The sequence below is a fragment of the Amphibalanus amphitrite genome, unplaced genomic scaffold, assembly GCF_019059575.1.
Source record: "Amphibalanus amphitrite isolate SeventyFive unplaced genomic scaffold, NRLGWU_Aamphi_draft 001960F_arrow, whole genome shotgun sequence".
In the NCBI taxonomy this organism is placed as follows: Eukaryota; Metazoa; Arthropoda; class Thecostraca; order Balanomorpha; family Balanidae; genus Amphibalanus; species Amphibalanus amphitrite.
Window position 1 is genome coordinate 65,660 of NW_024883453.1, and position 24,233 is coordinate 89,892.

The 24,233-nt window shown below is 52.9% G+C and overlaps 2 protein-coding genes across 4 annotated transcripts in view; one reads left to right on the forward strand and one right to left on the reverse strand.

The window, feature by feature from the left end:
• LOC122375929 overlaps positions 1-6,127 on the forward strand; it is a 19,536-nt gene extending 13,409 nt beyond the window's left edge. Inside the window, exons 7-11 of the mRNA XM_043355514.1 lie at positions 1,682-1,816; positions 2,316-2,492; positions 2,959-3,164; positions 4,834-4,953; positions 5,584-6,127. Of these exons, the coding sequence (XP_043211449.1) occupies positions 1,682-1,816; positions 2,316-2,492; positions 2,959-3,164; positions 4,834-4,953; positions 5,584-5,676 (731 nt within the window). The 3' untranslated portion in view covers positions 5,677-6,127. The remainder of the gene's footprint in view (positions 1-1,681; positions 1,817-2,315; positions 2,493-2,958; positions 3,165-4,833; positions 4,954-5,583) is intronic.
• LOC122375928 (neurogenic locus notch homolog protein 3-like) lies at positions 6,119-21,428 on the reverse strand. Of its 3 annotated transcripts, XM_043355512.1 has the most exons (6): positions 17,612-21,428; positions 16,717-17,097; positions 10,411-10,511; positions 8,137-8,297; positions 7,418-7,568; positions 6,119-6,753 (listed from the first exon to the last, which is right to left on the reverse strand). In XM_043355512.1, exons 1-6 carry the CDS (start codon positions 21,279-21,281, stop codon positions 6,583-6,585), a joined length of 4,635 nt encoding a protein of 1,544 aa, XP_043211447.1. In that variant the 5' UTR covers positions 21,282-21,428; the 3' UTR covers positions 6,119-6,582. The 3 variants fall into 3 exon arrangements, with proteins under 3 accessions (XP_043211447.1, XP_043211446.1, XP_043211445.1); XM_043355511.1 differs by lacking the exons at positions 6,119-6,753; positions 7,418-7,568; positions 8,137-8,297; positions 10,411-10,511 and adding an exon at positions 12,164-15,254 and having other exon boundaries at positions 16,717-17,057; positions 17,091-17,097; XM_043355510.1 differs by lacking the exons at positions 6,119-6,753; positions 7,418-7,568; positions 8,137-8,297; positions 10,411-10,511 and adding an exon at positions 12,164-15,254.
• Positions 21,429-24,233: the final 2,805 nt, after the last annotated feature.

Sequence of the window (24,233 nt, forward strand, 5' to 3'; positions counted from 1 at the left end):
TACTCGTATTTCTTACGGACGTGAGCCAGTCCCTTCGATCAATACTTTGTTCTGCTTTACTGTGGCGTAGTTTTTGTCCGGGTGCATAAAATAGACACACTTTTCCTCCCACAAATAGACGCTCTTTGTAGCGACACAAGTTACTTTAACCTCAAAGCTGGGCAGAGTCTTTGGCAAACCTGGCGGCCTCGTTATTTCGTGCCGCCGTTGGGAGCTCAGTAATTTTCGTGGCCATTGTTTGGGGCCACTCCAGAATGTTTCCGGGGGCGGCTCGTTGCCCCGGGCCCGACCAGGCCCTGTCGGCCGGGACCGGCTCGAGCTGATCGTGCTCAAGTGGCGCTCCAGCCGGCGGGCTCGGGATCAGAGAGACCTGAGCGCAGCCCGCGGCGACCGTCCGCCGCGCCAGCAGCCGCTCAGCTCAGAACGGCCGCTTTCCGAGACCGGAATAAGTCCCGGCCTCAGCGAACCACGTTTCCATTTTTAATTTAGGCTGTTTCAGATTCAGGCTGCCTTTAGCTTTATATTGTCAGCAGATTCACATTGCCGGCAATGAAAGCTGTTTCATTAGGTTTTAGTATTATTAGCTGTGCTAATTTACGCATGTTGTCTGTACATTATAGGCAGTTGGTAGGGTAGACCGGGGCAAGTCGCCCCGCCGAGGTAAAACGCCTCACCGATGTTTCTCGGAACTGGCAAGGTTCTGGGGAAACATCCTCTCTTCTATAAAACGTGCACTATACGATCATTATATGAGCAGACTGTAAATAAATTGTGATGACTCTTTAGGGAGATATAGCCAAAAATGTGTTTTTGGAGTGATTTTTATGTTTTGCTGTCAGATTATGCATCATGGCGTTCTTTTATCGTCCACATCAAGTTAACGACTTTTATGTATTTTGAACAACTATTGTCTAACGCTTATAATGCCGGGTTGGTTCGTGTTAAATTATGTCTTCCTGGAGTGCAAGGCGTTGTTCTCTGACCGAACTACGTGATGGGGTAAAACGCCCCAGTAGGTCGCGGGGCAAAAAGCCCCATGGGGCGTTTTACCTCATGTGTTGTTCGGACTACCCACTTCCTAATGTTCGGTAGCTGGCGAACGGTATGTTTCTATGCATTTATATGTACTTTTCTCAGCAACTGGATGGCAAAGGAAATATTTTGTTAACATTTGCATTGCAATAATTTATTATTTGGCCTTATGAGGCAGGTGAAAAACCTGCTCATACAATAGTGTCGTAGCTGAACACCTGATAGGATGGAAGGTGCTAACTTCAGTGCCATGCCTCCCAACGTCTAACGGACCTTTCATATAAGATTTAGTCAACTAGCATGTTTAATCTTTAATCTAGAGTATGGGGCTTCTTGCCCCAGGCCGTGGGGCGTTTTGCCCTGGGGTTGGGGCAAAACGCCCTATTTGCAGTTGCTTCACAAACCACTTCCTAGCTGGGAGTCCGATCATAAGTGAATGAATTTGAGGGGTGGAATTTAAAGTAAAATGTCCAAAGAACGCATTGAGCACAAATTTGGCCATCCAGGATATGTGGGACAAAAATTAGGTAGCAAAATAAATTATCTGGGGCGTCTTGCCCCAGGCTACCCTACTTGAGAACAATTTATTTCATTTATATTTCATACTTTTGGCAATGAAAACACAATAAGGTTCTTTTGGATGTTTCAGTATCGCACACTACTTACGACTTGATTTTCAAATGGAATCTGACCGATCCGCTGATGGTGAACCCCGAGATCGAGCTGCCACAGTTGGACATTTCCAAAAACAGCACCGAAGACTGTACTCTGGCGTACTCTACCGGTAAGAGAAAACAGCACCAAAGATAAAACCCTGGCGTACTCCAATGTTAAGCAAAAACATCACCGAAGACTTTATCTTGGCGTACTCCATTGGTAAAAATAACACGTTTAACTGTATACTACAGTCCCTGACGCATTCGTATTTCAGCTGATTAGTCGAAATGCACGAGAAATCAGAGCTTTGCGTGGGATATAATTGACCTTATTATCGATGCTTTGGTACTGGAGGCAATGTAAGGAGATGAGGATATTCATGATAGCTTAAACGTTTCGACTTCTTGTAGCCGATGATTGTTAATGTCAAAACGAACGGACACATCGTCGTCAAAACTTCTTACATATCCCTTGCTAAGTGCCTAATTTTGGACTGAAATTGAAATAAAACGTAGCAATTTCGTAGCGCATTCCAGTCTCGCGTCTTCAGGGAAAGTCGCTTCATCTGTGTGGTAATTTTCCTCAGAAGCTATACACAATGAAACATGCATGGTTGTTTTTCCCAGGTAACTTCACTTGTCTGGCCGTGGTATTCCATCTCCGTCGCCGCCTGGGCTACCACCTTTTCCACACGTACATACCGTCGGCGCTGATTGTCGTCATGTCCTGGATCTCGTTCTGGATTAAACCGGAGGCGATTCCGGCCCGAGTTACTCTCGGTGTCACTTCATTGCTCACACTCGGTAAGTTGGAGAGTGAGTGAGTGAGTGAGTGAGTGAGTGAGTGAGTGAGCGAGTGAGCGGGTGAGTGAGTGAGCGAGTCAGTCAGTCAGTCAGTCAGTCAGTCAGTCAGTCAGTCAGTCAGTCAGTCAGTCAGTCAGTCAGTCAGTCAGTCAGTCAGTCAGTCAGTCAGTCAGTCAGTAAGTGGGTGTATGTCGTGTAAACGAGTGCTAGTTACAAAATGATTATTCGCGCTGGCTTGCACGTATGTGGTTATGTTTGATGTAATGACACCATTATTACGGCAGTCGTGTATCGACTCTCCATTACGGCCCGAGTCTGAAGACCACCGTCAATATGGGGCTATAAAACAATCCGCTTAACAGACGGTGTCACGAAGAGCGGTGATTGCCTGCGTTATGGTGACCCATTTCGTGCCGACTGCCGAGTTATTCGTGTATGCCTAGTGTAACTGTATGTGTTTTGGCAGCCACGCAGAACCAGCAGTCGCAGCAGTCGCTGCCGCCTGTCTCCTACGTCAAGGCCATCGACGTCTGGATGTCGTCCTGCTCCGTGTTCGTGTTCTCGTCGCTGATGGAATTCGCCATCGTTAACAACTTCATGGGCCCGGTGGCCACCAAGGCCATGAAAGGCTACTCAGACGAGGACCTCACCAACATCGACGACAAATCATTGGTGAGCCGAGCCATGCACTTACATATGGTCATAAGAGGCATCGATATTTGATGCCACGTACAAACAACAACTAAAGAAGAAAGGCTCCGACATTACATTCAGTGCTTTACGAGATTAAAGCATACTACAGTGAAAGTTTCAGTTAAGCACAGATGTTTCCACATACTTTGATGTTAATAACGCTGCCATAGCACCATACCAAGCCCTTACCACATTTTGCGGCCGTGCCTGTAATGTTGTCGGTGCGGTCGCGCTGCTTCCTGGCCCAATATTGCGTCCGTCATAGAGTTACGGCGGTGCTTACGGCGCTCAGCTGCTGGCTGAGTGCTGTCGCTGAGTGGCACGGCGAGGACGGCAGACAGCGGGCCCCGGGTGTGTCCCTGGGGACGGCGTCGGCCGCCCCCGTACAGTCGCCATGGGCCGGCCAGTGGACGAGGGAGAAACACAGCCACAGCTTCTGTCATAACCTTTTGACGGATAACTGAAATGGACTCTTTGCTTTATCTATTTTCTTCAAAGAGCTGCCATCCACAAGGCTATTTTGTTCGTCTCTTCTTACAGTAACTACATACATCCGTGCGAAGTTTGTCGCCTTTAAATCATTAACTGTGTGCAGCTCAAGCTATAAAACTGGTATCCCACATTCAAAGCAAAAACTGCGATATGCCCCTCATTCACAAGCACTCACATACACTAACGCAGATATTGGCTTCGGGTATGGATCTTCCGCAATACTCTTACGTAACCCACGATTAGTTGGCTGAAACGGTGCGGACCTGAGAAGTCATGTTCATTCTTCAATGTCGGACTGCAAACTGGTTCATCCGGTGTGGAGCTAGTTCGCTGCTCGCTGCCGGGTCAAAGCTCGTCGCGCCGACCTGGCACGGTCGCCGAGCTATGGATTGACTCTCCAGCCCCCCCCCCATCCCCGCGAGCCGACCTCTGTTCGTTAGGCAGCTCCGAGCGGGCACTTCTGGTCGGCCGTCCCTGAATAAGAACGCAATAATCAGATTAGATGAGGACTTCAGTCCGCTTGAAAAGCCGCTCGGAACAAAAACCTTCAGTCAGAAACTTGATTTTAGAAGTTAATTGATTAGAAGTCGAACTTCTGAAAAGTGTACTGCTATTCGTAGGAAGGAAATGGCATAAAGCAGCCATTCCCATGAAACTTTTAGAAACTACCGGCTTCTTGACTTCCCCGATATATAAATGTGAGTTATTTCATATAAAGATAATAGTCACTTAGCTTCGCTGCTTTTTATTCCATTCGTTTCAATTACATTTTGCTTGAAAGCTATTTTTGGAGATACATCTACTTCCTGAGCCTCAAGTTTTCAAGTTTTCGACAGATCACCCAGCGGCCAGCACCACAAGATAGGGACTTTAATATTGTTGTTCGCAAGTAAATATTGGAAGGGAAAATAAACCAAGTTGGATGCGTTTATTGATCTGAGAAGACCCAGTCGAAGCAATGCCTGCTGTTCAATAGGCTGAGCGGAAGTCTGTACCTACTGAAAAAACTCCGGCGGATAAGTTTGCGGTAATTGACTTGAGAGATTTAGCCGACAGACAGTATAACAGTACCCGGATATCTTTGTATGTGGGAGTGTTCGTAAGTTAGTTATGTCTGTAATGTTGCACGTTGACGGTTTGTCCCCTCGCGCGGCAGCGCTCCTCCGTGGGCCGGTCGCGGCGACTGTTCAGCGGGGGTCCGGCCCGCACCCCGCCGCTGCAGCCGCAGTATGTCACCTTCTGCCACGGCCGTGAGGTGGCCCTCTATATTGATAAGGTCAGTGAGCGTCCTATCCTGAATGTTTGTCAATGGTAAGCGGCCGCGATGTGACCATTTACATGGACAAGGTTAGTGGTTATCATGTTTGAACACATTTTATTTAGAAGACTGTCAATGAGCGAAACACATATGTAATTATTTGTTTTCGGATTGACTGTGAAAGTCATTACAAAGCACTAAAGCAATTTGACGAAATCTAAGTCAAAGTTCGCCGTTTAAAAGAACCTTTGTCACTCCATTTAAAAGTAAGATTACTTTTCAGCGCTTATATTTTAACTTACTTATTTCAGACCCTAAAACTAGCTGAAAAACGTAAATGCTGTACGGCATATTTTCAGACGTTTCCCGGACCTTACTGGCGGCTAAATCAGGACATCTCATTTAGGCGAGGAGGGAAACGACTTCCAATGCTTTATAGATCAGGTTTATTAGAAGGCGGTGTCATTGTGACTACCGCTCTCGATCACCCACCTTCCACCTCTCATCACCAACCCCTTTTCCGTAAAACAGGTATTGACTGCGGTATACTTTCGTCGCGTAGGTTTGCGTTCGAGTTATCTCACTGCCCTCTTATCCCTCCTCGACCCGAATGCGTCTCACCACCGCTCGCCGTCCGTGTGTTCGCAGCTGTCCCGTTACTGCTTTCCGCTGGCGTTCGTCATACTAAACGTGGTCTACTGGACCTGCTATGTCGACTGGGAGGAGCTGAGTCAGGCGTGAGCAGCACCTGCTCCATGGAGCGCAGGTGAACTGGCTGCTCTGTTTCTGACAGGCCAGGCCATTTTGTCCAATGTCCATGCTGCGAGTCGGTGGCGACCGGAGAGCTCCTGATTTGTGTGTGGAGAGGAAACTAGATCTGCCGGTTCTTGGAGCCGCCTATCTTATGTGTGCGGACCAGGAGTGGGTCCAGCGGGCCGCCCAGTGTCGCGATACCGACTGCAATGTGTTCATTGACTGTAAAAACTGTACATACTGTACCATAGTGATCAGCGCCTGTAACGCTGACAACACGGCCGTGACTCTACTGAATGTTACGACTTACGAGCCATGGCGAGAACATAAATGTAGTCGTATTAATTGAAATATGTCCCGTTCAAATAGCTCTTGCGCTTTGCTTGTCCCTTGTGCCGGTGCCATTTTTTATATAAATAAAACACAAGCGTGTCAAACAGTTTTTTTTTTATTATCCTACGACTGGCGATGATTCGACTCGTATATTCCTAAAGTAATGCCTGCACACAACTACCATACACTATTTGTTAAAGCACTGAGGGAGTGCTCACGGAGACGGAATGCTCTGAAAGTCGCTAGCCATTTAGAAGGCATGCTATGACAGCGCACAGGTCTGGTCGCCGGCGCCCCGAACCGCACCTAACCCCCAACGCGGCACCATTCGACTGAACGACTTACTCAAACGAGATGTATATGTAAGTACGGTGCACTCGCGACTCGCGATATCGGCGATCGAGCGCGACCCCAAAGTTCGTCTCTTACACTACGCTGGTGACGATTGCACCTTGAGCCGAACCGAGTACGCTCGCTGTGAGTCGTCCGGCTCTCTCCGCGCGGCACGGCCGGCCCGCCGTCCGCCGCTCCGGCTGCTGAAGTTGCCGTTGCCGTTGCCGTCTACAGGTTATCCACGTTGACGAGCCAGTAGGTGACGTTGAGCATGAGGAAGGTGGCTGGGAACAGTACGCGCGACACGCGGTCCACTATGATGGCGCGCCGTCGGTTCACCTGCTGTTTGGACAGGCCCGGCGGCTTGGGCGGCCGACCGGTCAGCATGCGTGCATTCTCCTGAGGAGGGGAGGAGTTGTCAGCGAATGGGCGCTCTCTGAAGGAGGCTAGAGAAAAATTAACGACACAATCTGAGCATTGGTCATACCACTGGTTCATATCGCAAACTTTATCAGAGGCTCTCGATTCTTTCTTCAAGAAAGAACAGAGTTCCGGTTTCGTGACTCTCGATTCGTTCTGGTCACGTGTTGGCCACCGACCCAGCCTACCAATGCCAGCTCTTTTTTTCTAAATTTTCGGCAGCGCGTTTGTTATTCTATTTGATGTCACGGCTCCGCCAGACGCCGCTTTTGTGTACGTTCTCTGTGCGGTACGTGCACGGTGACCGGGAAAAGGTCGCCAAAAGGAGAGCCACGTTCGGCGCTAATCCAATACAGTGTGAGAAAGGTGACGCGCTGTAATTCAGTTACTGATGGACGGCGAGACGTGACATGATACACCCACGTCTAACATAGAAATGGAGCAGCTAAATGTGGTCTTAGTGGCTCAAAAAAACACTTCGTAAAACCAGTTCCGCACGCGACTGAAACGAATGTAAAACGACACCAAGCTGTTTTTAGGGGTGACAAGTCCTCCAATGCAAACGTGTACAATTGTTATAGCGTGATGAAGGTAAATTATCACGAGGTGATAATTATTGAATTCCAGTTCAGTAAGAACGTACCCGAGCGGCCAGGTGGTAGATTTTGTCGGGCCTGGGCGGCTCGCCGGCGCTGGTACCCGGCCCGCCCGCGCCCGGCTTGGACGGCGGCTCGGGACTGTCTCCGAGCACAATATTCACCAGAGCGTATTCCATCAGCGCCAGGAACACGAACCTGCCGACAGGACGGCACGGGACAATCACAGGTGTGGGAGACACGCAGCCGGCGGGGTTCGTCACAAAAGTGAGACATTAGGTTAGGGCTAACACAGCACGGCGGTAGCATCGTGCATGTACCGTCATGGACAGACAGCAGCTACAACTTTAAATAGGAATAAGCCGTTCTCATTTGACATGCCGGCACGTCTACAATAAGGCACGGATGGAAAAGCTGCTGCGCTCTCCTGTCCGTTCCTGAGGCCATTGACACGTTTCTCATGCCACGGTCACGTTCCTCAGACCGGCTGAATCCTCCTTAGGACCGATCCGCCGCCTCCACTTTCTATTCGTAGCGAAGAATTTCCAATGGGGATAACAATACCTTCTTTTAAAAACTTCCTATGCAAAAAAAATCGAATATTTACCGACACCTACCACCCTTCCCCTGCCCACTCACACTTTTATCTCCTCAGTTTACCTCCACCGCCCTTCCTCTGACCCTGTCACACTGTACCCCCCTCTTCTGTCCACTCCCTATCTCCTTTCTCGGCCCAATTCCAACGCCCTTCCTCTGTCCCACTCACACTGTGCAGGCGTTCATGAAGCTGTCGATGGACTTGACGTACGAGACGGGCGGCAGGGCCGACTGCGACTTGGCGTGCTGCGTGGAGAGGGTCAGCAGCGAGGTGACGCCGAGGGTCACACGCGCCGGAGCCGCCTCCGGTTTGATCCAGAATGAGATCCACTGGCGGAGCAGAGCGGCACACTCAGTCAGCGCTGGTGGTGGTGACACGGGGCTCATGGGCACATAGCTCATACTGACAGTCGCCAGACGCTTACCCCGGGAGCATGACGAAAGTAAATGTGCATGAAAAAAAGGACTTACGGTCGATGTTCAACGCAAAATCCGCTTATAATGATTCTTGGCAGTGTATTTGCGTTTAATGGCGCTAGTAAACAAATAAGATAAATAAAGATAAAACAAATTAAAGCTCGTCATGAAAAAATGTCAATAAACCAGTAAAAAATCTGCTAACGCGACCCCAACTGGTGCATGCGGCTACGTCGATCCTCTCTGACTCATTGACCTGTCATAACTGAGACAGGTTCCCGATAAAGCTCCGTGGTGACGTTCGACCGAAGCTCTACAAAATGCTTCGGCGCCCAACATTGAGTCACATCAGCTGCTAACTGAAACTGCGCCCTTGGAAATATGCAGTTCAGTGCTACGAGCGGTTTTTGATTATTTGTTTTTTTACGATCTAAATAAGCCGACCTAATGGTTTCATTCTCTTCGTATCACAGTAGCCATGCCACGCAGCGCTATATATAGACGCCTAATGTCTAATCCTGATCAACACAGCATTCCTCGCCGAGCCTTTTCCGGCTGGTCGCACGCCGTTATTAAAAACTGCCCCGCGCTGTGGCCGGCGGTCGGCTCGGCGCGCTGCCGCACCAGCACAGTTCACCTGATGACGCTGCCGTCCGGCGCGCGCTAATCCGCACCAGTGCGCCATCAGCGCCGCATTACGGGCCGCGCGCCACAATGGCGCCGACAATACCGACAGTCTAATGGGCGGCGCCGCCGACGCCAGCACAATGGCAGATCAGCGCGGCGGAGCAGGTACCCGGGCCGGGACGGATCGGGCCCGCTAGGCCCCTCTGGCCCCGCTCTCAGCTCCTCAGCGGCTCTGCTCGTCTCTCGTCTTCTCCTCTGCTTTGGTCGGCTCCTCTCCCTTGGACTTCTCCGAACACCCAGTGATAAACCCCAAATGGATGTGATGCAGAAGATATACCTGTCTCTGGGACCAAGAGAGGAGAAAGCAGCACATTTGTCATTTATTGTGGCTATCCCAGCGAGATAAGAAGGCACGGGATGGATCGTCCTCTCGTGTACTACCCCACCATTGTAGCCACACATTATCATTTGACTTACGGGTGACAAAACGTGCGTCGTGTAGTCCATGGTTGCAACAATACACTGACACTTCAGCGAATCTGACTATTGCAACGAACGCCTTGCAACTGGTAACTGACATCGAGCTCATGAAATTTTCAGCTGAGCCATTGCCCTGTCGAATGCACGACTTGCCACTCTCCAAATACATAGGTGCCCTTCAGAGTGCAATTCCTAAGCGTTCGTGGCGCTGAACATCCGTGCCATTTTGCAGGAAGTTTAACGCATTCAGTTTTCGACCAGAAAAGATATGATAGTAAAAAACACCATTTGCATGGTGTGTGACAAAATAGACAATCCGATACACAATGAGACAGCTTGATTATATTAATAACTAATTTTCACTTCAAGTTGAGGGATTGTCTGAATCGATAATCACTTTGCACTGGTACTCATAAAGATAATTAGGTACTCATGATATTGGTACGTTAACTGTTTAAAACACATGTAAAATGAAATTCATATGAAAATTAAATAAACGAAAACGTAAAATTGTGTGGCATTTCGATTTAGTCTGCAGTAAATTGGCTTTCAAAGGTCTTTGCATTATATAAACACCGACAGAGTTTCGGTCTACGTTTGACGAAAGTAAACCACAATCATGGTGTCGAGTCTTTCAGCGAAATAGCCTCGGAGCCAACACCCAATGAAACTTCATCGGGACCAAAATAGCGGTGACCTTTAGTTGGAGCTCCCCCGCCCTCAAACACAAATTATACTTCTTTATTCCAGAGCACTATAGCTCAATAGGATTTTAATAGTCGCATTTATCAACCTTTTCATGGTAAGAACAGAATGTAGCAAATAAAACAATATAGAAAAAAGGCGATGAAAGTTATATTTAAAGAAATGCACAATGCATGTACGTAAATGCACGCAAATTCACCCTTTTCAGACTCACCGACATAATGACGATCAAGCAGGTCGGGATGTAGGTGTGAAACAAGTAGTAACCGAGACGCCGTTTAAACTTGAAAACCACTTCCAGACAGGTAAAGTTTCCTGCAACGGGAGAACGGCTGTTATGAAATTGATAATTAGACAGGAAAAGGCGATGTCAGATCCTGTATCTATGAAGTCTAACTATTTCAGCTCTCTGATATCAGCACTTTCGTATAAGTAAGCATTGATTACAAAAGATGTTATTACGAAATGTGGAACCATCGCTTTGCAGACATATGATGTCGAATAAAGGGTGCGCATGTAAGTACATGCACCGCAGTCATTTCGACACGTAAAGCAACGCGAAAAATTCCTTCACTGTTAAAAATGTCGTAGGGTATACCAGGCTAACTCTGAAAATGTTATACATAAATGAAGGTTCAGTACAAAGTTACATGGCGTTGATGTCAGTTTATCAGCCTTACCTTACACATGCATATGCTGGCTGTTTCCGTTGCAGTAGGCTCACCGAGGCGTTATACGAGCATATCACTTCGGATCCAGGAAGCGTGACAATACTTACCGTGCCATGGGTAACGTATAACGGCCACTACTTGGTGACATTTCTGCAACGCTAACCATGCCAACGAAAACCAGCCTGTCGTCATTGGCCGGTAGCCCCATTCCATTTCCCCGTGTGAACTTCTTTTTAGCGAACAGTTTAATAGCGCCATTGGCTGTCATGAACACGCATCGATGCACTGTATTGTCTTAGTTTTGACATCTTTCCATGTGAAGCCCTCGTTTATCTCCTGCCGATGAGCACATTTTGCTATGACACATACGAAATGAGCCTATTCACGTGGCGATAGGTGCATTTTGTTTCAAATAGGTCGCATGGATACTGCCGATACTTTTCTATGCATATTTTCTTGATAAAAATGCGGTACGGAAATGAATGTAAATTTTGTGGAAATACCTACAAATGTTGCGGCACATTCATCAGCTGACAATGATGACACGCCCCGGCGGGTTTCCGTATGTAGTTAATACCAGCGACGTAAGTGGGGTGCGTGTCATGCCATCTGTTGACCTCTAATATCCACCATTTCCGTGTCCAATAGCACAAGGACACCATTTCCGATGCAGCGCCATCTCATTAACCGCCCTCGGTAGGCTTCCAGGAGAGCGGCCGCGCCCGGGCGAAACAGAGGTCAATTACAGACGCCGGCGCCGTCCACGCTGCCGTGAGCAGACCACCGCGGCGAGGCTGCCGCAGCCAAAACCGATAGTGGTCGGGGAGCCCGGCCAAGGCCCAGTCGCCGCGAGCGGCAGAGTTACGACCGGAGAGTCCGACAAATGAAACTTGTTGCTTGGAATGGAAAGTCAAAGTGACGGGTCTTTCAAAGTAAAACGTGCAATTTTGCCATAAACTTTTCAACGGGCAAACTACTTCTTAACTGACAACTGTTTTTCTTGCAAAGGTAGCTCCTCCGTAATGCCATCTACTGGACATACATAATCGTTGTCTCATATCTGTTTCATGACAAAATCTGTCTTTCAAAACAAAAGCGCTCTTTCGTCTTTTGCCGCCCAGGTAAAGATGCTTTACTACTGCTCTGTAGAAACAATGGCATTTGCCTCGTTTATCAGCAGAATTGTGGCCAATAGCTGTTCCGCAGACCGTTTATCGTAGCAACTAGCAACAATTTGGCGTAAAACCTAGTCGCACTGGCCAGGAAATGTGTCTCAATGTCTGTTGCAAAAAAGAGTTCAGAAACACACATTTATTATATTCATCAACCCACAGGCCATCGTAAACATTACCTATCTGATCCCATATAGGCAAAAACTTAACTTGCGACGTGCAAAAAAGGACACTTCCTTTGACAACCAGTCATCGTTTCAAAGCCGATGACACAATCAATCTACGCAATTCATGCATTCTTCAATACGCATTACAGCAAACCTGCAGTGTCACAATGCAGTTTACATCTGCCCGATACATCACATCACACAGTCATAATTACAGATATCGCATTGACGAAGTTTCCGATTCGTCCCTGTCCGAATTACTTCGCCTTTTGCGCAGCGACGAGAATAGAATACCGTCGTCCAGGTCGGACCATAAGTGGATCATATTGCTGCCGTCTGGCCGATCCGGCTCCTGTCATCGGACGCCAGGCCGCCTATCGCGTTAGCCGACACCGGGTAACTGGATCACCGGCTCAATCCTGGCTGTCGGCCGGCCGACGCGCCGCTAAAAGTCGTATCTGTCGTCAATATACTGCAGCTCGGGGTCGGGCAGCGGTACGGAGCGGGCCCGGGACGGTCGAGCGGCTGCTCTCACTGCGGACCGGCCCCGCTCGTCTCGTTGCGCGGCCTCATTAGTCACTGAGCACCCCTTGGCGGCCAGCTCCGTGTGGCTGGGCAGAGTTCCGTTCTGGCGCTGTCCGTCGGAAGTCCTCAGGGCGGCCGAGTCGGTGGCGGCGCCCTCCCTCGAGGGACCGTCGGGTACGGACGGCACCGGAAGGATCGAGCCGCTGGCTGTCGGAGGAACGGCACGCCCAGCCGAGGACCTCCAGTCCACAGACGAACTGCGCCGAGGTATGATCGGCGGTTTGGACGACAGGTCCCCGACAGTTGCTGACGTAGTGGCTGTCAGCTTTACCTCAGAAGCCACAGTCGGCTTTGTTGGTGTCGACTGGTTTCTGGGAATCACAAATGCATTTCCTTGGTCTAACTGATCAATAGCATTGACTGATGCCTTTCCTGTGGATGCAATTACTGTCGCACTTGCTGTCACCTGGCCTCCATCAGTCACTAATGTATTTGCTGTCGGCTGATCCCGGCAGGTCAGTGATACATCCTCCGCTGTCGGCTGACCCGGGTGGGTCTCTGATGTACCGGCTTTCTGAGAGCCCCGGTCAGCCGGTGCCACGCCCATACCTGCGCCCGTATCCCAGGACAGGGGCGCGTCATTCCTGATTGATCCTTTGCTAACGATAGACGTTATTGAATTTCGAGCGTTCTTTTGTTGTTCGTTTTCTATGTCCACAAGTTCGTCCTCAAGTTCTTTGCTTGGGTGTTGATAGGCTCCCATATCAACGTATGTGTCACTGGCTTTGGTATACGTTTTGAATTCATCCGTCGCTTGATTATTTGCTGATGTGTAGCCTTCGCTGCTCAGAGCTGTTCCCGGAGTCAGTGTGACTGAACATTGTTTTGGTCTGTCGCTGATAAGTTGGCCTTCCTCAAAATATTGCATGTCACCGACTTGAACTGCACCATGCTGTGTAACACTATCCTGTTGTTGAGGAACTCCCCATTCGTTGTAATTTTCCGCCCACTGTTCATATTCGATGCCGTCGGTGGTCATATAAGCCGCTTTATGCGCCGTGGCGGGGTCGGTCCTCCAGCGATCGCCGTTCTCGGTCTCCCCGGTCCAACTGGCCGGCGCAGCGCCCTCCCAAGGTGCTCTGTCAAAGGACTGCTGCTGACCGTCAGTCGAGGGGCGCGGCTGATCGGTCGCCGACGGAGAATAGCTCCATCGGCCGTCGGACGGGCCGCGCTGAAGACCTACGACTCCATTCTGCCTGTCCTCCCAGGCTTTCGAACTGTCTTCTGGCGAGAATGATTGAACATCCCCTGACGTTCGCGGGGCTCTGGAATGTCGCAGCACGTCGTTGCCTTTGTTGTCGAACACTGCTGGCTGAGTTATGTCGTCATTCGCGATACCGCCGTAACTCGCTGACGCGTCAAACATTCTCCACCGACTATCAGTGGGCTCAGTGGCGATAGGAGCGGCTCGGTTCGACGGCTCTGTCCCCAGGCGGTACCCATTGACCTCGGTGGAACCAGCCGCGCTCGGTCGACTCACGCCGCCTGTTACCGGTCCACTCCTGTCGGCGAAACTGACCCGTCGCTGGCCACCATCGTTCTGCGACCTCCAATCAACAGCGGCCGGTCGAGGCTCAGTGATATTCCTGGGATACGAATCGAGCATTTGGACGCCGTCAGCCGGCCGGGTCTGCGGTGCCCTGAACTTCTGGTCCACTTGCAGCTCCTCCCAGGAGGCGAGCGGGGACCTCCAGAGGACGGTGCCGTCCGGCGGCTCAGTGGCACCCCATCCCCGAGCTTTGGGTGGCTCAGAGCCATCCCAAGAGGGCGGCGCCCCGTGCTGCTGCCGCGGTGGCTGGGGCACAGTCGATGGACCAGAGCGCTGGCCGTGGTCCGCATACCGGACAGGCTCCTGAGGCAGGGCGCGTCCTTCGGAAGGGTCTCCTCCGAAATATGTTGCTGGTGGTCGCCTCGCTGCTTGCTGCGCGGGGCGCGTGTCCAGACCGATGCCCTTCTGCTGGTACGGTCCTCCGAACTGTGCGCCATTCTGTTGTTGGAGAGGCTGCATCTCTAGTGAGATCGACTGGCGTGGCTGCCACTGACCTCCCGGGTCTGGCCGGGGCTGTGAGTGGTAAGGATGCGCTTCCTGTGGTAGGACCTTTCCAGGTAGCCTCACGGACGACTCCCGATAGAGGCCCCACGGTTTATCCCGCGGCCAGTGCTGAGAGCTCTCCAGTGTCGGGCGGGCGGGTGGACACTGCCACGGACGTCCGTCCGGTCTCAGCTGAAGTCCACTGCTGCTGGTTCGAAGACCACCACGAACTGACGACGCTGACACGACCTTGGCCGCGGCCGTGGTCTGTCGGCCGTGCGGCGGCCACGGCCGGAGGTCGGGAGGAGCCGTGCCGGTGCCGGCGGCCGAGGGCCGAGCCGGGTCCCCGCGGGAGTGCTGCTCGCCGCCGGCCTCTGGCGCGCGGCGGTATCGCGGCGCGGCATTGATCGCCGCGGAGCCGCCGCGTCCGTCTGCCGACACCACCAGCCGATGAGCATCAGCTGACCGGGCCGGCACGCTGGCTACGAGCCGCCTAATGGCCCCTGGGCCCTCCCCCGTGGAGCCCCGAGTGAGTGCGCGACGAGCCGAGAACAGCCCGCCCCCAGGGTAAGGGGAGCTCCGGTGACAATTGAACGTTAACTTATGAACACACTACATAGAATACGTAATAGGTACTGGTGAATCTAAAAGCGATGGTTATTAGCGAACGCAGTTATGTTTAGTGATACAGATCGCGTACCTTGGACAAACTAGCGTCACCGTGTGCTAATGGCGCTCCCTTCCCGAAAATAATGACCCGTTACTCAGAACACATAACCAAACTACATAGAGGGGACTGGATGAGGCGACACGTGTTTACATATCCTTCGGAGAGACGTGGCATGTGTGCAGAGCGGATTGCCCATAACGATGCCCAATAGATAGATTGCATGGCACCAATAACAGATCCCATCACCGGAAAGTGATAAGAAAACAATAAAAAATGACCTTAGCACGCTTTCTGAAAACAAGGTTCTCCCTCCCTTCCTCCGCTATTCTGATCTCTGACTGTCAGTCAGTTTGTCTTTGTGTCAGTTTGCACTTCTGTCAGTATGTCTGTCTGTCTGTCTGTCTGTCTGTCTGTCTGCCTCTCTCTCTCTCTTTCTCTCTCTCTCTCTCTCTCTCTCTCTCTCTCTCTCTCTCTCTCTCTCTCTCTCTCTCTCTCTCTCTCTCTCTCTCTCTCTCTCTCTCTCTCCCTCTCTCTCTCTCCCTCTCTCTTTCTCTATGCCGCAGCGTACAAATTCGTCTTCTCCGTGGCCGAGTGGATAAAAGCGCCGGAATTCGACGCTTAGCCGGAAGTGAGAGCCTGGTTCAAGCCCCGGTGCGGGCGGCCACATTTAACTCCTACGTGTAATGGCGTGCGTGTCTGTGGCAGGGGCCGCACAGAAGCCAGGTAACGTGAGTGAGCGGAGGGGACCGTGTCGAGTCGCGAGGGCACGTTAAACGTTCGGACAAAATTCTGCCATACAACTGGAATTGCGCGATCGGGTGGTGGGGTCAGGGTCAGCACAACAAGCTATGCTTAGTGCGGACTCTGATTCCTCAAATCCGCCCATTCAGCCATTCGGACTAAATTTATAGAAAAAAAATTAAAAAAAAATTAGTCGTGAATTTAATTTGTCGCTCAGCCTCTGCCTGCAAAAAAGCATGGCAGCACCGATCCAGAATATCGGTGACCATTTGCATTGGCCGGCGCGCGCTCCCTGCCGCTCTGACATTCATTCGTTACATCCTGCCACATTTTCTGCCTGGTAGGAAGATTGCCATCGGTGTCGTCACACGGCCATTACCATTGTTTGTCCGCCGGCTGTATTGTCCTCTCCCTGTCCCGTTCGGGCCCGGTCCCCTCTGCCGTCGGTTCGGTCTCTCTCGGCCGTCCGCCGGCAGTCTCACCATGCTCCGGCGGGCCGTGGCCCCCGGTCGTGCTGTATTGACGTTTGCCGTGCTCGGCCGCGCCCGACAGACCGCGCTCCGTACCGCCGCTGACCGTCGACTCGTCGCTAACTCCGCTCTCTGACCCATCTGACATGGAGGAGACGCCGCTGCTGGCTGAGCCGACCCGATCGTGGGAGGGCCGGTGGCGGCGGCGGCGGCGGCGGCTGCGGTGGCGGCTGCGGCTGCGGCTGCCGCTTCGGCGCCCATTCGGCGGCTCGGGCGCGCCTCTCCGTGCCGAACGACTGCCCAGCAGACGTCCGTACATTCGTCGCAGACCGCCGACGGCGCCACGCACGCTGGCCTCCAGTGTGGCCAGCGTGCTCTCAATGCTGCTCTCATCTGTGAACGGTGCGCTGTCGGTGAGCACCAGGCGGCGCCGGGCGGCGGGGCGGCACAGGTCACCGGGTGGGCGACCGGCACCGCCCCCGTCCGCCCGTCACTGAGTAATTGTCCCTCACACCGGGGCCGTCGGCGACATGCAAGCTAATTGGTTCTGCCCTGCGGCTTATTAGAATCCGGAGCGCCATATTGAGTACACTCAGAACAAGGAGCGTGACTAAGTCCCGAGTCTCCCCCGAAAGCCAATTACGGGAGACAGACGAAAATGGAGATAAGGCGACAGTGACTGAAGAATAGATGTCCTGATAAATCTGAATACATTCACGGCAGTACAAAAGCCCTCGGACGTGTCCATGAATAATAACGAGCAATCGCCAGGCAAATAGACCATCTCGACGTATCTGGCATGTTTGGCGGTGCCTTGTTCAGTTAAAATATTGCAACGTAGGTACGGATAAAATGAGCTATGGTGTGTACAGTGTGTGTCAGAAAGAGGCGCGCCGCTGCAGAATACCTGAGCTCGGCTCCGGTACGTACTGGCGGCTCGGGTACGGCTCCGTGCTGTCCCAGTACGTCTGATCCTCCTCGCCGTACGGTTCGCACGGCTCCGGCGCAGGGTACGGCTCGCACGGGTCGGCCGCCGGGTACGCAGGCTCGCACGGCGCACCGTATCCGTACTTGGCCTGCAGGTACTGCTCGCAGCGACGGTCCATATCGGCCTTCTTCAGCAGGTACTCGCACTCGCGGTCACGGCGACGGGAGCGGTACAGTTTCCGACAGCAGGCGAAACACACCAGGAACAGCAGTATCAGTAGAATCAGCAGACCCACCAGCATAAACACGTACTTCAGCTTCGGCGCTATGACGGCCAGCTCATCCAGGAAGCGTCTGAAGCCGACCAGCACTGGTGTGTCCGGCACCGGTTTGAAGGCCGGCTGCTCCCTGAGGACACCCATGGGTTCCTCCTCGTCCTCATCCTCGGGAGACGGTGAGGAGGACGGCTCTGGGAGGAGCGCCGGCACCAGAGGAGGCACGGGCGCCGGAGGAGCCGAGGTCACCACCGGCTGCTCGCAGAGAGTCCCGCGCCGCTCCGGAGGGCACACACAGCGGAACGCGCCGCCGCTCAGCGATAGGCACCGCGCTCCGGCCGCGCACGGCGGATCGGCCAGACAGACGTCATAAAGAGCGCAGCGTGGGTCGTCTTCAGACTGACGTCTCCAGCCGGGCCGTCGCTCACAGTCGCAGGAGAACCCCGTGCTGCTCTGAGTATCCCGGCGGCACGTGAATCCGGAGCCGCACGGCTCTCCTTCGGTACACGGGTCGACAGGCGCCTCACACGTGGTGCCGCCCCAGCCGGCACGGCAGCGACACGAGTACAGGGTGCCGCCCTCAGCGCTGCACGTGCCGCCGTTGGCGCACGGTGCGTACGCCAAGCACGCATCGGCGACCACACAATGGCCGTCCTCAGCAGCTACCCACCCGGGCTTCCAGCCGCAGCCGCACGTGAATCCCAGTGGCTGTTTACTGTCCACGTGACACCGCCAACGGGTACCACATGTGTGCTGGATTCCCTCACATGGCACAAGTACGATCTCACACGTCCTCCCTGTCCAGCTTTTCTTGCACTCGCAAAAGTAGTTGCGCTCGCCGACCGGGGAGCAGAGGCCACCGTTCGCGCACGGCTCCTGGGCGAGACACGTGTCGTACACCGCGCACTCTGGATTGGTCGGTGAACTGGGACGGTATCCAGGTTTCTCGTCACAGCCGCAGGAGAAGCCCAAAGGCCGATCTGGGTTACGTCGACAGCGGAAGCCGTCGTTGCAGACGTTCTTGGGGTCCAGGCAGGGGTCGAGCGGCTCGGAGCAGTTGCGACCGGTCCAGGCCGGGGGACAGAAGCAGCGGTAGAAGCCGTCAGCCTGGTCCGCCACGTTACGGCAGGTTCCTCCGTGTCGGCACGGCTTCAGCGCCAGGCAGGCGTCTTGTATCACACAGCCTGGATCAGCGCTCGAGCGGCGCCGCCAGCCCGGCCGAGCGTCACAGTCGCATGCGAATCCGACCTCGGAGCTCGTGTCCCTCGAGCAGCCGCTTTTAGCACCGCACACGCGAGTCACCGTCTCTGGTTCTTGGACGCAGGGATCACGCGGCAGCTCACAGCGGTCTCCCGACCAGGCCGCCGTGCACGTGCACGTGAAGCTCTGCTTACCAGCGCGACCAGGCGTGCAGGAGCCACCATGTAGACAGGGTGCCTGTGCCAGACACGCGTCGTCGAGGACACAGCGTGGGTCGGAGCCCGAATGGGGCCGGTAGCCGGGCCGCAGCTCGCAGTGGCAGCTGTAGCCGGTCCGAGCGGTGGCGTTACGTCGGCAGGTATCCTGAGCGCCGCAGGGTGAGCCCAGTCGGCACGGGTCGCGCGGCTGCTGGCAGAGCGGCCCCTGCCAGCCACCCAGACAGCGGCAGGTGAATGGCTCCGTGGTGGTGCCCGGTCCGCAGCGGCCGCCGTTACGGCAGGGCCGCCGCACCCGACAGAAGTCGGACCGGACGCAACTCGGGTCGTCCAGGGAGCGCGGCCTCCAGCCGCGGCGTGTCTCACAGCCGCAGCTATAACCGACTTTACTCGTCTCATCTCGACGGCAGGACCAGCCGGCACCGCAGCGCGCGTCCCCAGCGGCGCACGGGTTCCGGGGCTCCGCGCAGACGGGGCCGCCCCAGGCTAGAGGACACTGGCACCGAAACCCCGGCTCTCCGTCTTCCATAGTGGGCACACAGGTGCCGCCGTTACCGCAGGGAGCTTTGGCTCGGCACGGCTCGACGAGCACACAGCGCGGGTCGGTGGCAGACGTGGCCCGCCAGCCCGGACGGTGGTCACATCCGCACGTGTAGCCCAGCGCGGCGCTCGGGTCGCGGCGACACTTCCAGCCCGCGCCGCACGTGTCCGACTCACCACACGGGTCACGTGGCACGTCACACGTGCGGCCGGTCCAGGCCGACCGGCACTGGCAGTTAAACTCTCCCGGTGATAGGTACTGGCAGCTTCCTCCGTTCAGGCACGGCGAGCCGGTCAGGCAGGGGTCGGATACGGCACAGCGTGGGTCCTCTTCCGACTTGGCCGCCCACCCCGGCCGAGAGCCACAGTTACACGAAAAGCCTGCCGGTGAGTCCGGGTCTCTGTGACACTTCCACGTCTCACCACACGGGTTACCTGTCCGACACGGGTCTCGTGGTTTCTCACATGTGTCACCATGCCAAGCAGGGGGACAGCGGCACGTAAAACCGTCTTTGGGGCCCGACTCGCATGTTCCTCCGTTGAGGCACGGGCTGCGAGCGAGGCACGTGTCTCGGAGCACACACTGCGGGTCGTCCTCGGAGCGTGGCGCCCATCCGGGCTTCTCCTCACAGCCGCACGAGTAGCCAGCTCGGGATCGCGGCTCGCGGCGGCACGTCCAGCCGGCCGTGCAGAGCTCGGCATCATGGCACGGGTTGAGGGGCGCCTCGCAGCTGCGGCCGGTCCAGGCTGGGGCGCACTGGCACCGGTAGTCGCCGGTAAGGCTCAGGCAGGTTCCACCGTGTCGACAGGGCCGGTGCGCCGTACACAAATCAGCTCGCACACAGGTGGGGTCGGTTTCTGAGGCTGGTTGGTAGCCGGGCTTCCGGTCACAACCGCAAGAGTAGCCGGCTGGTTGTGTTGGGTCCTCCTTGCAGTGCCATCCGACACCACAGGGTCGACCGCGACAGGTGCCGCCGGCCAGCCGAGGCGAGCGGGCAGCCACCGGTGAGCAATTTCCATCGCCACCGGCACAGAGGCACGAATAGCCGGTGGCAGAGGTGGTACTTCGGACACAGCGCCGGCCGGCGGCACAAGGGGAGGCCTGACAGGGGTTGGCAGCGCGCTGGCAGCGGCTGCCCGACCAGGCCGGGTGACAGCGGCAGTAGCGGAGGCGGCCCGACTGACCGGCCGGCATCAGCCAGGCTGTGCCGGCCTCTCTGTACACCACCAGTCGACAGGAAGCGCGGTCTGGAAACTGTTTTCCGCACCGTAAAACGTCTGTTCGGCAGCGGCTTGCTCGGGTCACCTTCAGCAAATCACGGTGTAGACGATAAAACTTCACCTCCGGCGTCCTTGGAAACCAGTGACTGCAGCCAATGATGAGACTAGCGAAAATGGCACATAATTGAACCCATCTCATGACAGGTAAACTGAAATGAGATAAATGCTAATTTTGATGAACAAACAATTGAATTTAACCATGACGTACTAATATGCATATCAGATATGCGAAATTATAGCAATGTGATATAAAGCCAACACAAATAAATGCTCAAAGCAAGGCTCAAACGAGCGAAACGAGCCATCACTGCCGCATCTAGCGCAATATGTCAATCACGTGCTGTTTATTTCATGCTCCCTTCCACATTTCTTCCAGATAAAAATGTAGGATAGACATCCCGAAATAAGTTAATCAGCACAGCCAACAAAATTAAAAAGACAATCATGCAATAAACGAGCCCGCGCGATATCGCCTCTGTATTAAGGATCGGTATATTAGGATCGAGTATGTTGGATCGAGTATGTCGAGTTATATGATCTCGCCTCTGTATTTAGGATCGGTACATATATTAGGATCGAGTATGTTATCATTTGTCATTGATCTTTGTTTGTTTTGTTGGGTTAGGCCCTTTCGGTCGACAAGACCATTGCAGAGCCGGAAGGATGATAGGAATTAGGGGGAGACATTGGTCTGGGCAGGCATCCTAGTGAGTCGCCGGGGCTGAGCCCGTCCGAAGACAGGCCACCCAGCCCCAAGGCACTCACTGCACCCGGCTACGGGGTGCGCTCCCTCAGGAGCAGCGGTGCCGCTCCAAGGGAGCAGCCCGCATGAGATAAAGTTGCCTGTCCAGCCCGGAAGGGGGTGGCGGAGTGGAGGAGAAGGATTTCAGTATCCTGAGGATAGAAGCACGGATAGGTGGTCATTGATCACCCATTATTTCAGTGTCATCAAAATTCGTGATGAGTTAAAATCGCGTTTAAAACGCATCACATCTACACCTTTCGAAACTTGCATTAAGTCCATTTTCAATGTGGCTGTGTAGCTTGTAGCGTGCTTCACAGTCGAACACACTGACCTGCACTTTATTGACCTCGATTCTAACTGGGCAGATGTCGCTGACCACTGTCATCAATACCCACTCAATAGGTGAAATGCCGAGCTAATAACGCACTCGCCACGGTAATCTTCCCAGAATACCACCGTCTCGTCCAACAAAACTTGTTTAAAAACACATACATAGACCTCTGTACACGGTGTACAGAGGTTTATTACACATATAATATAACTACTCTGGCTGGTTAACAGACATAAGTTAATGAACTACTGTTAGGTCCTTCATTTGATTGATTACGCGCTTAAAGGAAAAGGGCCACCTTCGTGAAATATGAAGATATCGTTGTTTTTCATTTTGACATTATTATTTTTCATTTTCTTTTTAAAACTGGTGCCAGAAGTGCACAATTCGCGAAAAAGTATTTAAAACTATTTAACATATTGGTACTATGTTGATACTCTCTACGGCACCTACTGTATGATGGCATAGCGATGACGTCACACTCAAGCCAATCAGCGTTCAGAAGACAGACTCGTCGGATTGTGTCAGATAAGCTGATTGGTTAAAGCTGAGCTGGTTGGAGCTGATTGGTAAAAAACCAAAGCCTCGCCGCGGGTGACTGTATTGTCGGATAAGAACGCATTCCTGGGATAAGGACGCATTCCTGGCGTATTTTCTTTTAAAATTGCCGATAACTACGAATGGAGGCCGAAATCGGCCGTAAGGAGGTAGACAGACAGGTTTTCGGACACGGGCTACAAGATGGCTATCTCAGTTTCAATCCCCATGTTAAAGGTGGCCCCTTTCCTTTAATTCCTTTACTTGACTGAAGCAGCAGGACATAATCAATAGGTACTTATGTAGGGGAGAGTGGGGCAAAGCGGCCACCCTAACGCTTCTCACGATGCCAGCGCTTGATTTGTAAACTTGGAAAGATTCTTTCTATACCAATGTGATCCCTATTAAGTTGCCTTTTATTTCAACTGCGTTTTATTTCCAAAGGCGTTCACATATGGAAGATATTGACAAAACTTTAAACCTATGCATATCGGCCACTTTGCCCCATACCCTGGGGCAAAGCGGCCACCGGCGTCTTCTCTAGTCCCGATATGAGAAACAAAATAGTTGCCTCATGTACGACCAGGGTATTTGATGGTGACAAGGTTTAAGCGAGGATGGATGCTTGATTTGTCAGCATCCCACCTGTAGGTAAACAAAGAAAGGATTTTCATGAAAAAACATTCAATTGCATTATTTGGTAACTCATGCAACTGAAAAGTGGCCAAGACGAATGCATGACGACACATTTGAATATAAATAATGTTTTTTATCCAGATGGAAACAACTTATGGCCAATTGGGGGGTGGCCACTTTGCCCCGGCCACTTTGCCCCGCGCATAGCGTCCGAGACAAAAATATTTCAGCTCAGCTATTAGTGGGGTAAAAAACATCAAAATTGGTAGAATACATGTACGATAACCATGCAACGCATGGACAAGAAAGCTTATAAAAATTCCAAACGGTTATGGAATAACATAACATTTAAAAATTGTAAACATAGTTGGTAATCTGGCAAGAAATGCTTTTCCGTGTTTCACAGAACAATGGTGATGGGCCTGAAACCCCGGTCTGGCTCATTCGAACGACCGTGAAGAGAAGTATAATTGGAAACCATAAATTGGAACTGACGCCAGCTATGAAGGGCTAAAACGATGGGTGGCCGCTTTGCCCCGGGTGGCCGCTTTGCCCCACTCTCCCCTACTCGTGTATCATCTAGAATGTTGGCATAAGCCGTTGTGTGTCGTGAACATAATGGCCTGATGGACTACTTAAGGTGCTTCACAGTTACCCATTAATGGGTGGCGGTGCCGATAAACCTGAAAACAGGTTTAAACAAAAAAGAGAAACCCATCGCTCCTACCGAACAATCGAGAAAGACAAAATTACCGGAGCCGTCGGAAGTTGGAGAGAGGGGGCTTATGTACTCCGTCTGAGCACGACGCCAAACTAAGCTAAGGCACCAACCACTGACCGCT

Coding starts and splice junctions, on each gene's coding strand:
- LOC122375928 (XM_043355510.1), bottom strand. CDS start 21,281: ATGAGATGGGTTCAATTATGTGCCATTTTCGCTAGTCTCATCATTGGC. Junction 17,098..17,611: donor CGTACCGGAGCCGAGCTCAG/GTATTCTGCAGC, acceptor CACCGTTCACAG/ATGAGAGCAGCATTGAGAGC. Junction 15,255..16,716: donor CCACGGCCCGCCGGAGCATG/GTGAGACTGCCG, acceptor TGGTGTCGGCAG/ACGGACGCGGCGGCTCCGCG.